The sequence below is a fragment of the Macrosteles quadrilineatus genome, unplaced genomic scaffold (genome assembly GCF_028750875.1).
Source record: "Macrosteles quadrilineatus isolate MER2022 unplaced genomic scaffold, UCM_ALF_1.0 Scaffold_6__1_contigs__length_79288215, whole genome shotgun sequence".
NCBI lineage: Eukaryota > Metazoa > Arthropoda > Insecta > Hemiptera > Cicadellidae > Macrosteles > Macrosteles quadrilineatus.
Genome location: NW_026542599.1, coordinates 64,403,584 through 64,420,318, shown reverse-complemented (window position 1 = coordinate 64,420,318; position 16,735 = coordinate 64,403,584). Strand labels below are relative to the sequence as shown.

The 16,735-nt window shown below is 35.6% G+C and overlaps 1 protein-coding gene across 1 annotated transcript; it reads right to left on the bottom strand.

Annotated features, from left to right (window-relative positions):
• Positions 1–365: 365 nt before the first annotated feature.
• LOC128997579 (putative leucine-rich repeat-containing protein DDB_G0290503) lies at positions 366–16,294 on the bottom strand. The gene is made up of 15 exons (XM_054423218.1): positions 15,992–16,294; positions 12,727–12,855; positions 11,981–12,109; positions 11,244–11,395; positions 10,731–10,983; positions 9,775–9,922; positions 8,944–9,059; positions 6,456–6,540; positions 6,284–6,345; positions 4,897–5,007; positions 4,010–4,102; positions 3,365–3,396; positions 2,922–3,021; positions 2,082–2,304; positions 366–587 (listed from the first exon to the last, which is right to left on the bottom strand). Exons 1-15 carry the CDS (start codon positions 16,241–16,243, stop codon positions 403–405), a joined length of 2,070 nt encoding a protein of 689 aa, XP_054279193.1. The 5' UTR covers positions 16,244–16,294; the 3' UTR covers positions 366–402.
• Positions 16,295–16,735: the final 441 nt, after the last annotated feature.

The window sequence follows — 16,735 nt, the reverse complement described above, 5'->3', positions numbered from 1 at the left end:
TTATTTTAAACTGTTTTTTCGCCTTTTTTCCTAAAAACCCCTTGAAAAACAGTAAAAAAGACTCTCGGAGCCGATGGTCTGTGGAGTTTTAAATACGGAAGGTAATACATGTGCTTTTAAGGGATTGCAATCCATTAAATCCATGTATCCAAGTTCATGAATCAAAGCCGCCCCTCACACCGAAGTCTGATACGCTGACCACTAGGCTAGGGCTAGCATATCCTCCCCTAAGCTCTTGTTGAATGTACTTAAATAGTTTGTATGTGCAAGATTAGTTACCACATGCTACTCTTATATTCCATATAGGGATTGAATCTCGAAGAATTAGTCAAACACAGTCAAATTCCAATTTATTTATTCCCATACACAGCAGATTTCTCAAACATCTCAGTTGTCTCATTATCAATCTCTCATCTCATGCTTCATCTGCCTGATGCGTAGTCGCAGGTAGGACGGCGTCATGTTAATATCCTGCATGAACCCGAGGATAATCCTGTCAACGATCCTGGTCAGAGTGATATCCATGGGCGACTCGTCGAACAACAGCATCGAACAAAGTCTCGCCACGGGCTTGTTGTCTGGCAGCTCTGAAATATAACCGAAAGTTAGTGAACGGATCAAAATTAACTCTTAGATATTGAAGTAGACATTGGATTGGTGTATCTAATTTTATGCAAACAGGATGTACAAAATTCCCTAAATTTATTTATGAGTTGAATGAGCCACTGAAAAATAGTGCTATCAATTATATCAGTTATTTATGATGGTGACGCCACTATGTGCATATTTTAACCCAAATATGAGTGTAGGATGAGTGGTGCGATCTTGTAGTCTTGTTAGTGACTAAGGCCAACATATTCCTTAGACACAGCTGTTAATTAATAGCCCGGATACTAATGGCAACTACAGTTTAGTGGAATTTGAACCACATTTTTGCCTTGGTAATAACGAATTGGTCTAATTATCAGGATAGTACTGTGGATAGTCGTAGTACTCACTAGTGCGGACGTTAATCCACGCCAGGGAGTATGGCATCCACAGTGCATGCCTATAAAATCCACAATTCGTGACATCCTAGTAGCTGGATTACAGGACAATGCCACCGTCCCAGTCCACAAAAGCTCTACGGTACTTTCTCCCTTAAAGGCTTTGTTACTGTGTCTGACGTTTGTTGATGTTACATAAAACATGCCAAAAACAATAAGTTGTCCTTACAGTTTGGCTTGGTTGAATAGTTGGTGTGTTCAACAGGAAGGGTAATTTGCAACAGCTGACACTGTTGGCGGCTCAATTTAAATAGATTCATTTTCCACTGAAACTGGGAATGGAATTGAAATGCCTATAGCTTTACCCAAATTCAAAGTTGGTTCTCGATCATGTTATAACACCAAAAACGTAAGCCTCTAAATTTTAGCCTGAGAGATTTTAAAGACTTAAAATCCTACCAACGTTAAAAATTTGCTGTACAAACAGTTATGCAACAAAGTTAGCAGTAACGAAATAGTATATGCTTTACTATCCGAACCAAAATGTTTTCATACAAATTATTCCGCTGCATGTCAGTACGGTAATCATAATCTGATCTGGTGGAGTGATCAAAAATCTTTGCGACTGAGAACAAATTATTGATTTTTTGATAATTGATTTTGTTTTTATACAAAATCTCTGACTCTAGAGCCAAATTTTACCAAATTCAAATTGTAACGTCTTTTACAAATATACTGTCTTGTAAATGTTAAGGGGGTGGTTTGGTCTAGACATGAAAAATGTTTTGGATGACACATATTTGATTAAATTTGTATAAGTATAATATGTAGTGCCAAAACGTAAAATACTTAGCTATAAGCTATTTGAATCTTTGTAACACTTGTATAACAGCTGATGATACTAATGTGGGGAGCAAGCTGGTCTTGTTATAGGCCACAGGACTTAAGTCCCGAATTCCAATCCCGCCAAATCACTAATGAATTTTATCTAATATAAGTGATAATGTCACTACTCATAGGTCTAGCCAAAAGTAATGTGAAAAACGATCCCAGACTAGAGCCTAGGGTACTAGGAACAAAAAAAGGTGCAATCACCCAAAGAATTCACTGTCTCCACTGAAATCCTGTCGTAACTTCTACTCTCGATGACTGACTTCACTCGGCTCGGTATCATTTGCAGCATCTTGTTTGAGATTTGTTGAATTTCTTTGTTTAAGGCTGCTTGTTCGTAGAAGATAAAATCATCTGCTGGAACCTCGTAAAATTCATCCGGCTCCTGGTCCCTGAAGATAGCCTCGGTGAACGTTGTTACGGAGGGCTGTCAACAGAAAGTTAAATTTGACAGTTAAAAATTATAAACTAAACAAAAATTATGAATAGTTACAATAGACATAATTTTAATGTGAGAAACAAAACTCTCAACAAACTATGATTAAAAGGGGCTCTGGTAGTTAGTTGTAATTTATATATTAAATTTCAAAACAGTAAAACTAAAATTGGAATTAGAAATATACATTCCATTACCACGTTTTGTAGGTTTCAGATAAAAATGGGCGTAATTGAGCTACCAACATTGTGCTGATTTAAATTACTGATTTCTGTCAAATACGCCAACTTTTTTGTAATCTAAAATAAAATGTCTAAACCTCATTGTGGGACACCCCTTTATACAAATAACCATAGAAGAGGAATTGCAAGCAGCTGTCTATTAGCATACAAGGGAAATACAAACAGCTGATATCTCCTTGTACGAATTTCTCTAATTTTTCTGTTGTTAAGTTAACAAACTGTTCCCTGAACGCAGATAAGCATCAATTGCTTGTGGGGAATAGTTACCAAATATTGTTAGCATCGATGCTTGTATTTATTTTTGGAAATGTATCCCTTGACTATCTACAGAATAAAGTATCCACACTCTTTATTATGTACTATTACCATTGGCGTAGGTGGTCTGTCTCTAGTCCTTCGGAGATTACTGCGGTCAACTGTAAACTCATCTTCTGATTTGTGTATAGGAATTACCAACTCTACGTTGCTGAAAAAAGTAAAAACATACAACTCCATGTGTAGAACAAAAAAATCAGATTAAAAATATCATAATTTGCTCATTGTGGTTAAAAATTAATCAATTTATTTATTTTCTTAATCCACGCTTAATTGTGTAACCTATCAATTTATTTTTTAAATAGAAATTTAATCTTCAAATTACAGTTTGAAAAAGTAAGTTTTTTTTCTGTTTGGGATTTCATTCTTTTTTATTGTTGGAGTATAATTAAAATTATTTGCATTTAAAGTCCCGGTAATAAATATATATTATGTAGGTACATATATGAACAAAAAATAAACACTAAATCTGGAAATAAAATTAGGTTGATTACCTGATTCTGGTGACCTTTTGTCGCGCCAAAGACTGAAACAAAAAAAATTTACTTCATAGTTTACTATTTTTCAGAAGTTAATAACCATTTATTGTGATTGTGTATGCCTTTAAAAACCCCCAAATTCTCATCCTAAACACAATAAATGAATTCTAGTATGAAAGCAGAATAGGGGAAGCAATTTAAATGAGTTTTTCATGATCAAATATGACAAACACGGTAAAAAACTTTCCAAACATTTTGGTAAGACAGCGCAAGCACAAAATAAGAATTTCTGACCTTTGAAAGCTCTGTATGCTTACTTCAACAAGCTATATCATAGTTGGCCTTGGCACAAGAAACATTTTTGCAATGCTTTAGTTCATTATTCATTACAAAACCAATCAACTACCAGCTCAAGAGGTGTAGATTATTTCAAATAGGTAGTGGATGAAGAGCTCACGATCAAAAAGATTTGGTTGGATCCTAAAAATGCCATATGGTTTTAAACTGGACCCAGCTGTCCTTGAGACTTTTAATAAATTGACCAAAGAAACATCTCATCCTGGTTAGTAACACAGCTGTTGCAGTCATATTGTCGGTTTAACTTTCATCCTTCACTCATCTTTTCCATAAAATATGTACTCTTATACAACACCAGCATACCTGGTTTTTAACAAACTCAGAAGAGCTGGATCTCGTCCTTCTTGAGAAGACTGACGGTCTTTCTTCCGTTTGCGTTTTGAGTTCATCAATCGTCTGAAAAAGTGTATACTCTCAACAAACTGAATCATAAAGTAGGTTGAATATGTTAATAAGTCCAACACAATCCTTCAAAACAGAAAACAAGACACCATCCTAAGTGTTTGTCTTATTTACACAATGTTGGGATGGCAAAAGAAATCAATTTAACTATTTTTTTAAAAAGTTTGAGACAGTAATAAATAATTTAGTGATACAAATGGTTGTGAGAATGATTGTCTACAGAAGAAAATAGTATGTCTTGTCAATTTAAAATAACTTAATGTTTTAACATATTTGAAAAACTATTTAAAACCACAAATCCACAGATGCATAAAATACAGCATCCAATTGTCTGCTGCAAAGTTTGAGAAGAAATAATTTCTTATCCAGTGTCATTTTCGTGATTTTGACTTTTAAAATATACACTGCCAATCATTTAAAATTTGCAAATGCATGGTTTTACAGATTAAGGCTTGTGAAAGGGACTTTTCTTGAATTTGGTAGACACATTATAATAACTGTTAAGATTTTATTACTGTGGTAGGCCTTCTTCTTTTTCTCAAGTACTGCTTGAATTTGTTTTTATTTAAAAGGACATAATATCATAGACTATATCTACACTGTGTAGATATAAAGTCAATGATAATATTTTAAGATGAAAGAAAACTGTTGGTTGTATATTGGTAAAACGTCACAAACTAACTGCAAAACTTTATCTCGGAACTGGGAGTAATCTAATTTTTAGCTATAGTAAGACTATTATGTTTTGTGACATCTTTACATTGGAAATGAGTTAAACGATTACTTACAGTAAGAACTTTCTTAGCTATCTGCGTCATGACGGGTTGAAACTGATTGGCGGTGTACTCAACAATCACTTGCTCCAGAAGATATTTGATGGCAGCGCTCACCGGTAGTGGCTTAAACATGTGAAAAAATTATTACACTTGCGATAGAGTTATAAATCAGTTGCATCAGCTGGATACTAAATACTGAGATTTTTTCTTCATTGTCATTTTCTCCTATACCTACTTTTGAGTGAACCCAACAGAAGTGTTATTTTTTGTGCTCTTTGGAGTTTTATAAGCGTAGTATAAAGATTTAATAATTAACTTGTTTTATTTAAAATAGGGTTCACACTATTTTACATTAACTTATGAATTTTGGATAGCAATGTGATGTAAAACGGTGAAAGGAAAAATTTCAGTTACAGGAAGCCTGAGTTAAGATTTAAATACTGATTTAAATTTGATAACTTATTCTGAATTGTGAACATTGTCACAAAAATGAATTTTAAAAAGAGATCTTTACTAAGAGGACAACTGCAGGGAGGGAAATATTGTGTAAGTCTTGACCGTAAGCTCCCAATTTTGAACCCCTCTCGCTCACAGTCTTTTAACCTGACCGCTAACATACACATTGCACGAAATTCTGACGCTGACACCTATAGTCAGCAGCAACAGCCCTCACACTCCAAGCCAGGATCGAACCACCGAACACAATGCAGCAAGAAATGTGCCGAATACTTTGTGATACTCAACAAAAACCCAATCAAATTGCAAGATAATACTGGCTAGTGGAGTTCACGTTTCTCTTGACTAGTTACCGATGGCATTGGCAATGGCTAAAATTTACTAAACAGTGTTCTGGGTTCGTATTCAGGATATTTAAATTTCATGTCTAAAAATTCCAGACTGCCACAGCTATCTTGGCAATATGGTAGTGCCGCTGAACTTGTATTTTACCTGGCATTCAAGGGCACTCCATTTTGCCAAGGGTATAGGTAGGACTGAGATGGGCTGGACATGTGTGGAAGAGAGAGAATTCATCATTGATAAAAGCTGTTGACCAGAACAACTCAGAAGTCAGGAGACCACTCAGCAGGCCGAGACTGTGATGGAGAGCCAGGTGCTGAAGGATATGGCTGCGTTGGGCACTACACCCAAGGCAGCCGAGAATAAAGAGGACTGGGGACTGGGGAGGCATTGTTGGCGAGGTCAAAAACCTTCTTAGGTTTCAATGGCTAATGAGGTAAGGTAATAGGTAGGACCTCATCGGTCACCAGCCATCTAAATTCAACAGTTTTAATCACACTGAGAAGAGATAAGATTGTCCAGCAGTTTCAGTGTAAACATAATAATAAAATATAAATCTGGTTTACTTATCCTCTCCATTAGTTTATTTTTCAATACATACCACATTTTCTTGTTTCTCCAAACGGCTTTTAGCATGAGCAATCACAATATATGGTTCCAAATCTGCAAAATTGTCAATAAATAAAGTCACAGTTTCCGGTATTTGTAAACAAATTTTGTTAATTTTCCTATGGTAATTTAAATAGTAAAGAAAAAATAATTCAGGGTCTCACCATATCTAATCTCTCGCAGGGTTTGTTGGATTCGTTCATTTAGAGTTGCTAAAGTCTCTTCGTCCTGAGACAAAAACGCAATGCTCTGCAACAGATTATATCATAACAATATAGTTTTTATTTTTGAAAGATACCAATGAGATAACAAAAATAGGTACTAAATTGATATTTAGAAATGAAATGGCTGCGCTGGACGAGACCAAACACAAGTGGTGGAAAACACAAGTCTACAATACATTCAAAGTTCCCAGTTTCAAGGAGTTTTTAATTAAGTTACCTGTTATTTTAGCTGTTATATACATAATAAGGTAGCTGTTATGTCTAAAATAACAGGTAACTTAATTAAAAACTCCTTGAAACTGGGAACTTTGAATGTATTGTAGACCCGTGTTTTCCACCACCAACAAGTTTGGTCTCGTCCAGTGCAGCCATTTCATTACAGCTATACAGCTTACCTTGAATTTGTTGAAGTCCAATTATATACTTATGCACATTTCGCCATAGGGAGTGGCAGGCATCTTCAGAGTTACCGGTACTGTATTCAAAAAATTTCCTACTATACTGTATTTGAAAATGTTTGTGAATTATTTTTTCACATCACTAATATTATAAGCTTGAGGAAGTTTACTTCAATCACAACGGAACAGTTTGACCAACAGTTTTAGGGGTGTGGACGGACTCATTTATATAATTCAATGGAAAACAACGATTTTGTAAACTGGACAGTTAAACTAATATTCAAAAACTGGCCACAGCTGTAATAATAATCAACACTAATCAAAGCTGTAACTGTTTAAGACCAGCTGATTTAGTTTTCAAGATTATTATTAACAGTGCAATGTTTCCAGCAGCTAGGATGCATATGAAATTCACTTCACACATTTCACTTGGAACCATGAGCAATAAATTATGTTCAATGCAAATTCAATTTGATAAACAAGGATAAATGCAATTGTAATTCACCACATGCTGCTATTGAGGTCAGTAAAGTACGCAACTGCTGTAATTTCCACTGGGTGCAAAGTCCTGTAGATCCCCTATGAGTGAGAGAGAAGGAGAATATATAATCAGCTGATCTACAGTGTGTATCTCCAATCAGCTGTTTTTATCCAAGCAAGATGTACCTGTCATTTCCCATTTGTCTGTGTTTATTGTTGTCTATGGCTTTTTCGGCACCGACAGATAACTACTCTCGAAGAGAAGGTAAGTGAACATGAATTTTACATCAAACTTACTGGTTCCAAATGTATCCTTGTAAAACACTTTTGATCAAAATCACTAAGATTTGTTAAGATAAATAGGTAAATATGTATACTGAACACTCTGATCATTTCAGATTCTGTAAAGTATTCTACTGTTAGATTTTGTGTAACAATACTGTACTTTTTGATGGATTGAAACTGGACCCAGCTGTTCTTTATTGTCTTTTCAATATATAAATGGTCCTGGCCAAACATAAACAGCTGATCTTTGTATCACATTAACAAAGCTACACTCACCATACATTTTGTTATAATTTGCAATTGAGAATAAATAGAACTAGTCAAACGATTCCTATGTTAAAGTTGTTGCCATTTTTAGAATAAAACTATGCCAGAGAAAATTAACAATGGAGATATAATTTTTTTGTTAAATTGATCGTAGTGAATTTTGTAAGGGCACTTGCAGTAGCATGACTCATAAATATGTTCTTTTTTGCATCCATTTACAACCTATGTATACAAAAGCACCTATCGCTTCTAGTGAAATTATTATGTGGTTGAGTGAGTTTAATCAATCAATGTTTCAGAGAAGCAGATTTGTAGTTGGGCGGGATTCGGTGCCAAGTCCTTGCTCCATGGTGGATGCACAACTCACTGTATGGTGCTCAAAAGTGGCTTCACAGGAGGACAATGTCACAACGGAGTCTGCAAGTGCTCCAAGTAACTCACTTACCTCAATTATATTACCTAACTCATTTAATCTAAAATTCATTTGTTTTCAATACCCAACTCATCCCAATCTGTCTAGCTTGACTGTGTTGAGGTATTCGCGGATATTTCCCATCACGAGTTAATAAATAAAGTTTTCATGGTTTGGGATGCTTTTACACTCGTTCCAGGTCTGGAAATGAGGTGAAAACTTTGTCTTTTACTAATCCTGATGGAAAGGACCTTGTTAATCCTTTAAGCTTAAGAATATCAATAATATCATCGACTATTGATACAAATAGACATTCCATCGCCATGTTAAGTTATCGAAGTGAGCCACCATCAGATTGTGCTGATAAAAAATAACTGATTTCTGTTAAATACCGGTACGCAAATTTTTAACCAGAGTCAAACTAATACAAAATTGTAAGCTGATGATAGCAACTGTTATGAACTACGAATCGACTATCTCAGCACCAAACAATCAGGTAGAAAATAGAATTTTAGGCACTAGCCCATTCTCACTAGAGCACTGGCTCACTCAACTATGTTCAGGGACACCCTGTATAACACAGTACCTTATTGGATGCGTAGGCTTCAGATACAGATCGCATTATTTGCTTCATCGTTTGCTTGCGCTTGTTCATCCTCACTTTTTCCAAAGTCGTTCTACACTTCCGTTCACTCAGTTCATCTAAACACATCCGCTCAGCATTAGATGATGCGTAAGAGTGTAAAATGTGTGTTTGGGCATTCTAAATACAGTATTGCAGCAACATAATGAATGTCAACTGACTAAAACATTTAGTTTTTAAGTGATAATTGTACAATACAATTACTCTACCTTGGACAGCAAAAAACAACACCTTTTCCAACTAAAAAAGTCTAAGCCACCAGAAGTAAGACTATGAAAATGGATGAAAAATTAGTAAGTTACAGTAATACAAGATAATAAAATGATAAAAGTATGGTATACCTGTTACTGAACATGAATAACAGGACGGTGAACAAATAATGAATTGTATGTTTTAAGAAACAAAAGGATCAGCATGAGTATACGAGTGGAAGTAGATGGCTGTTTAAAGTTGGAATGGGATGAACAAAAGTCTACAGTATTTGTATGGCCAAGGACTTTACAATTAGCGATAAAAGTTATCCAATATTTACAACACTGAATTTTTTTTTTTTAATTCTAATCAGAAATTATATAAATTGTTATTATTTTCACAGGTAGCCATTCCTGTGTTTGTAATAATCATACATGGTCAAAGTCTAACTTCATCAATGATAATTTTTGCTACTTTGAAAAACTGGATTACATACATGAAAAATAATTCAAGGTCTCACATAAGCTGATTAAGATTGCTTTGCCAATCTCCAGCGAAGAAGTTTTCATACTCCACACTTACCCTCCATCCTTGCCCACTCCTTCTCCATTGCTTTCACATATTGCTGCCTCTCTTGTTCCATCGCTGTTTTTCTTTTTTCATACAAGAATTTTTCCTTTTCTATTTGTTTCAATTGTTCATCTACCTTCTTCTTCCATCTAGCCTCTGCCTGAAACATTTACCAAAAGGAACATTTATAATTTTCACTAATTAAGGGTTAATTAAGGGTAGTTAAGTTTTAAGGGGACAGCAGTTCCACCTGTCCAAATCGGTGGGGGGGAGGGGTATAGTTACAGTCTGTACAGATTTGGTTTACCGAAAAAGGATGGAGTGTAATACCGATAATTCTTGGAAATTTTGACCTGCACCAATGAATACAAAACTTATAAGAAGAGCAATACCTTTGTAAAAAATTCAGTCTGGGTTCAATAATTTTTGAATTTTGGGTAGTTCCCGAGGCGGCTCCTAGGTAGACTATAGGGAGTGTGCGGCCAAGTTAGCTTACTGAGTGAGAGAAAGAATCAGCTTAGAGAGAGTAAGAGATAGAGTAGCGCAGCCGTGTCGCGAGCGATTGTTATGGCGGCCCCACAAAGCACATTTCTGCGGCATAATTCCATTCTGACTATTCTCCACTTTTGAAAGGGTCTGTATTCATTGCCTGCACTCTATTCTAATTATTTTTGGAACCCTATCCCTCCTTAGTCTTTCATCATTTCCACATAAAAAATATAGCAAAACAGCTGATTATTTCCATCTTGTTCAATTATTTCAACAAACACGTCTTTGAATTCTTGAGTCAGAGTTGTACTCTGTCCAATTGTAAAGAAATTATTTCTTTTACTGTGATTTATAATGCACCTAGCGAATTAGTATAGTTTTGGATTGAATTATCACTACCTTCGTTGTTTATCGCTTCCCCCCCTTTAACCAGATTGGACTTTCCCACCAACTTTGGAAATAATAAGTAAAAGTCGTACCTTCTGTTTCATCTCCATCTCGCGAAGTTTTGAACGTTTCTCAAACAGTTTCTTCATTTCAACGTCTTGTTTGTACCTTAACTTCATCGCTTTTATCTTGTTTTGCCGTTCAATTTTCTGTGCCGCCTCAATTCTACTGCGTATCTTCCTATCAAATGCATCCATCCTCTCCTTTCTTTGCTCAAGTTCTTCTTCTTTTTTCTTCTCAGCAGCGGCTGCTTTTTCTATGACTCTTTGAAGTCGCTTCTTACATCTGGTAACAAATAGAAGGTTGTTTAAAAGTTAAACATAATATTCTGTGGTTATGGAAAGTAGTGTTGAAGAGTAGGCTACCTAATTGAAAAAAAATACACACTTCATTAAATAGGAAATTCGTCAAAGACTCAACACCCATCCCTCACTTTTCTTCGCCTTAAAAAATACACTCTCTTACATTGGTGTTGTATAGAACTAATATTATACACTTACTTTCTATTTATATAAGCAATACAATGGCAATACCCATCCACTTACTTCAAAAGCCGTTCCATTTCCAGATGTTCCAATCTGCTCATGTTCTTACGTCTAACAGTTGTTGATTCTTCAAGCTTCTTCAGTCTCGCTGCCTCTTTCTCTGCATTCTCAATAGCTTTTCCAACCATCAATTTCTCTTTTGCCAGATTTTCCTGGGTAATTCTTTAGATTAAGCTTAGAAAGCATGTAGGTTAGACAATAATAATGAAGGGATCACGGGGTGTAAAAGTTGGGTAAAGTTTTCTTAACAAAGTTTCCCTATAAATACTAAAAGTTTAAAATTTCTAAACTGTTTCTTGGAAAAATTGTAAAGAATTATATGTAGCGAAATTTGGTTAAAATGCCAACTTTCAAACCCCATTCTATATTTCTTTATCCCTGTCAACATCAGTTTTATAGGTTCTAAGCCACATTTTCATTCAGAGGCATTTCATGAAGTTCAAAATCTTTATGCGTACCCGTGCACAAACTTTACTAGTTTTTGTATAAAACTCAATAATTACATCTGAAAGCCCATGATGGTTCTTTCTCGATCAGTGGATATCATCTTGGACTTTTTTTCCGATCCTGGAGGTCTAATCTTTGTTTACAGGGAAACAGTGTAACTTTAAGTTCAAACCACAATTTTCAATATTAGATTGCTCAACACAAAATGCCACTAGCGAAGGATAAAATATCAATATGCCTACATATCTGTACTTAACAGTTCATATCAGTCAACTATAACCTAGTTTTACCTTTTGTTCTATATCGTTCCTTAAGCTGTTACTGTACAATTTGTACAAAAAGTGACGGTAGTTATTGTATTGGTCGACACTACAAGTAGCTCTCAATTGTGGCACCACTAGTCCTTGCTTCTTCAGGACCTGCGGGAAAACAACGGCAATTGATACAATCAATCAATCCATCAATAATCATTATTCGCGTGAGTTTATGATTGCACCCAAAGTCTCAAAAGTGAGCAAAGTGAATAGTTTAATCCTCCCATGTAAATATCCCTGAAAAGTTTTACCTTAATTGTTATAGTGTTCATGTAATTATTAATTCTGATTGGAAAAGTGGTGTATGCTATGTACCTTCGGACTACATCAATTACATAACTATCATAAAGAAGTAAGGTACAGAGGAAACATTCAATGGTGCCTAGCACTAGTCAATGGTGTCTAGGGTCCAACAATGCCCCCACGCCATTGAGTACTACACCGCTCACGGTGGAGGAAGAACCAGTGCCCTGTGGAGTAGGAACTTCTGCACAGTGCTCACCGCTCAGGCTCTTCCTTGCTCGTCACAAGTCTATTTCTCACACAATACTAGAGCTGTAAGCGCACAGTCGTCCCTTAAGCGTGTTTCCTCCGTACGTTACTTTGTCTCTATGACGTAGTGGAGCTTCAAAGTTCTAAGCTAGAACTATTTAAACTATGTGAGTAATAGTCTAGTCTAACGATCTATAAATGGACACTAAGTCAAAAGAGTTGGACAATACCTGAAGATTCTTCGGGTTCCGCAACCAAGCTCGAAGGTGGTGGTCGTGAACTGACTCATAGTCAAACTTGACCTCATTGTTGTAAGGATCGGAGAGTTCAAACGTGACTCCTGGAGAGCTCTTCCATAACTGTTGAGAAAATTAACAAATTGAATTCCCATATAGATATTAAAAATATATGTTTTTAGTTTCAGACCTAATCAAATGATTTTGCTGCCTGTATACAAATCAAAGGCTGTTAGGGAAGGGTTAATATCGGTAAATAGTATTTACAGTGATGTAGAATGGAGAAGAGTCTCAACATTTAGAATGCATAGTAAATGAGTACCGTCTCTCCTAGAGAGGAAAATATTGTCTATAATGGGGGGCATGGCATGGCTTGGACTTAGCACTCTGATGAGGGATTACTATACAGATACATATACACATTTTTTAGAACAACATAGGCCTACCGTATATACATTTACTTTATAGTTTTTAATTACATAGTTTAGAGTTAACACTATTACCATATTCAGATGTTCAAAAATTTACCATGGTGGTATAAAAGTATCAATGGGGAAAGTTATTTATAGTAAAGCTATAGTTTTATAGTTTATTTCGTTGCAAAAAAATAATATCAACAAACTAACTTTTTTTAACAAAAACTGTTTTATTTGTTTCATATTGTACTAGCTGGCCCGACAGACGTCGTACTGTCCTAATGTGGTTTTATGACAAATGCTCGTTCATTTTCAAGATGAGCACGTTCACATTGCTCAATAGTTTGTTTGCTACGCTTACTCCCCTGTAGGTTGGAGCTCGTTCGCTACGCTCACTTGCCTTCAGTTTAGCTCGTTCGCTACGCTAACTCGCCACCAGGTTGAAGTTCGTTCGCTACGTTCACTCACCTTTTGGTTGCAAATTAGCTGTTGTCATAAATTAAAAATATATAATAGTGCTGCACCCTGTTGGTAAACCTTTTAACTTTTTAATGCTATTGAAGACCACAGAATCAAATTGTTTAGTTGAACCAGCTGTTAAGATTCTTTAATTCCATTTAATTATAAGTACTCATAAGGTTAACATGGGAAAATCCAGAGCCACTGGGGCGGAGCCCTTTTGACGGATCTGCACCAAACTTCACATAAACCATCCTTGAATAATGCTTAATAATGCCTGAAGGTTTCATTACAATCTGTCAAGCGGTTTCGGAGTCCATAACGTTCAAATATATATATATATATATATATATATATATACAAACTTCCTCTTTTATAAATATAGATTCAGTTAATCCCCAATATTTTTAAGGTAAGAAACCACTGAAAATATAATTAATTTTTTTCGTAGACTTTAAAGTAGGCTAACTTAAGTACGATTACTTACGATTACGGTTACTTAAGTAGGATCTTTGTAACTTAATTCTCAATTTGACAACTGCTCTGCATGAAAAATGTTTGACTCTTCCAATACATTTGTAATATGTCTACTGGAAATAAACATGTCTTACGTCTTATAAATGCATCAAAAGGACTACTAGCATAGATAAAAGGAGTATAGACATATATGTCTACTTTTAATCTATGCTACTATAATTATAGAGAACGGTTGCAGGAGCTAAGACGCAACCAGCAGCACACACCTGTACCTAAATTGCGGTATAAGTTAGTACGGCGCACACATAGCAGTTAATGTCGTATTGAGAGATATTTTTTATTCAATCATTTTAGCTAATTTACCTGTAGGAAGAAGCTATTTCCGTAGTTGGCACGGAGATACCAGTGATCGATTTACTTTTTAATTTTTATGTCTTCAGAGACCAAAAACCCCATCCGTTCAAATTCATATACAGTTATTTTTATATACATTATATCTGTGTCAACACCATAACCCGAGTAAAAATTATCTAATTTTGATTGAAAATTGGGGTGTAAAAATACGTTGATTTGAACAAAAGCTACTGAACCGAGCTATGGGAACGGGTTTCATGGAGTAAACATTTTTTTTACCCCTAAAACTACCCCTAGAATTTTGCAATTTATCTTTGACATTTTTAAGGAGACAATTTGTTAAATCGTGAATCACGTTAATAATAGTTTTACAAACTAGGAAATATAAGTTATAACACTAATCTATGAGTACCTACACGTTAATGATGTTATTCACAGCTTTGCTGTAGCTGCAGGCACGATAGAAAGTGGTATAGCAATCTAATATGAAGGAAACTAGGCTTCCAATAATTGAGATCTGTTGCTAACTAGTCTAGATTGTTAATCTAAATCTTACGTAATAGAAAACGAGAGCGTGTAGGCCTACTACTTATCCATATATCGGCCTGTGAGAACATTGCGATGTTGATGATAAAGGCTATAAAATCATGCAAATTATCATGTCAACATAGGCGTACTTTTCTATTCAAGTTTTAAAGCATTTAGTTTTCAAATTCAAAGTATTCTTCAGTGTTCTTGTTAATTAATTTTTGTTTTCAATTGTTCAAAGCCGTATGTTCTTGAAGGAACCTCCAACTTGACCCTATATCTGGCGTTGGGCGTTTTTGAACCACAAAAAAATTAAGTATAATTTCTATAAATAAACCTATATACAGTAGTACTTCTTTATAAGCTCTGAAGGGTTTTCAGTTGATTCCAAGCGGGTTAGATTCTATATGCAAATTTGTCATTGGGCTGAATTAATTACGGCAATCCAACAAAATTTCGATATTATACATTTCAACGTATGTTATAGATGGTGACGTTTGAATTTACGTTGGCCCCGTTTTGGACCGTCCCCTCACATTAAAAACGTAGACGAATCAATTCCAATGGTGATTAATACAGCCAAATAAATAAAAACTGTGCTATTGCCAAACTCGAAAACAGTGATTTTGTCCTACTTTGCAAACGCAAATGTTCTATCAATATAGTAAATATGTTATATAAGTTATTTCGTCGTCTACCGGTAAGTATAGTGTGCTCATTGAAACCTGATCAAAATGAAAATAACTGCTACCGTTTACAGTTTGTAACGCCTTCTAAATACTTAATTGGTATGTGGAACCTGCCCAACCTGTATCCTGACCCTCTGCCATTAGTTTAAGGCCTGGAACAGTCTCTGATGGTAAGTTTGACCATAGATAAAAGGAGTGTCTATACTCCTTTTATCTATGGTTAGACGAAAAACCAATAGAAAGATTCCTTCATACAGGCTATAAGTAGGGGCCTTGACCTAAACTTTCAGTTAACATAACCTATACAATTCTACAGTTGAACTTGAACTGAGTTACCTTTACTCCCAGCTTTCCTCTGGTGAAGACCAAAGGACCGTCAGGACCAGACATCAAGGGTAGCTTGGCATTGAGGGGAGCTGTCTCCCACAGTGGTAACCCCCCGGGTACGCGGGCCCCCCTGGGTCGGGGCACCGAGGGGGGCGGAGCCCTCAACATCAGCATGTCCGTGTATGTGTATTTGGGGGATTCCTCGAGGACGGCCTGCTTAGCCTTCTCCCTCGAAGCCTTTTTGGAAGATCTGGCAGACATTGCAAACACAAACGTTAATTTTAAAAACGCGATTAGAACGTATTTATCAGATGTTTGTAAACAAGACGTTAGACTTATTGATGTCCGTCATATGATATTTCGTGATGGTGGTACTGTCTTACGTCGCACGTTATGCAACAGAATAGTTAGAGAGGTAAGGAAGGTCATCCAAGCAACGTCACAGTTTCAATAAACATAAATTATTATCGGTACAGGGTACAGAGTACAGGCATAGACAAAAAAAAGAATTAAATATAGACCTGGGTACAGTTTAATGAAGTGCAGAATTATATTGATTGTTTTAGATTGATACGTAATCGGTGTACATAACGATAAAATACTGACAATTTTTAGATCCCTTTATTTATTTATTAGTAGGTGTATATGAGGAGTGGGTTGTTTAAACCAGTTTTATCCAAGGGAGGAGTAAAATAATTAATTTTTAATGAGTGTCCAGCACCACAAAGATAAACATAAGGGGTGCATCAGATT

Bases quoted from the DNA above. Each gene is read 5' to 3' on its own strand.
- LOC128997579 (XM_054423218.1), bottom strand. From the start codon at position 16,243: ATGTCTGCCAGATCTTCCAAAAAGGCTTCGAGGGAGAAGGCTAAGCAG. The intron at 4,103-4,896 runs GTAAGTAATCGT...ACACTTTTTCAG, and splicing joins TAGCTAAGAAAGTTCTTACT to ACGATTGATGAACTCAAAAC. The intron at 3,397-4,009 runs GTATGCTGGTGT...TTTTTGTTTCAG, and splicing joins CTGAGTTTGTTAAAAACCAG to TCTTTGGCGCGACAAAAGGT.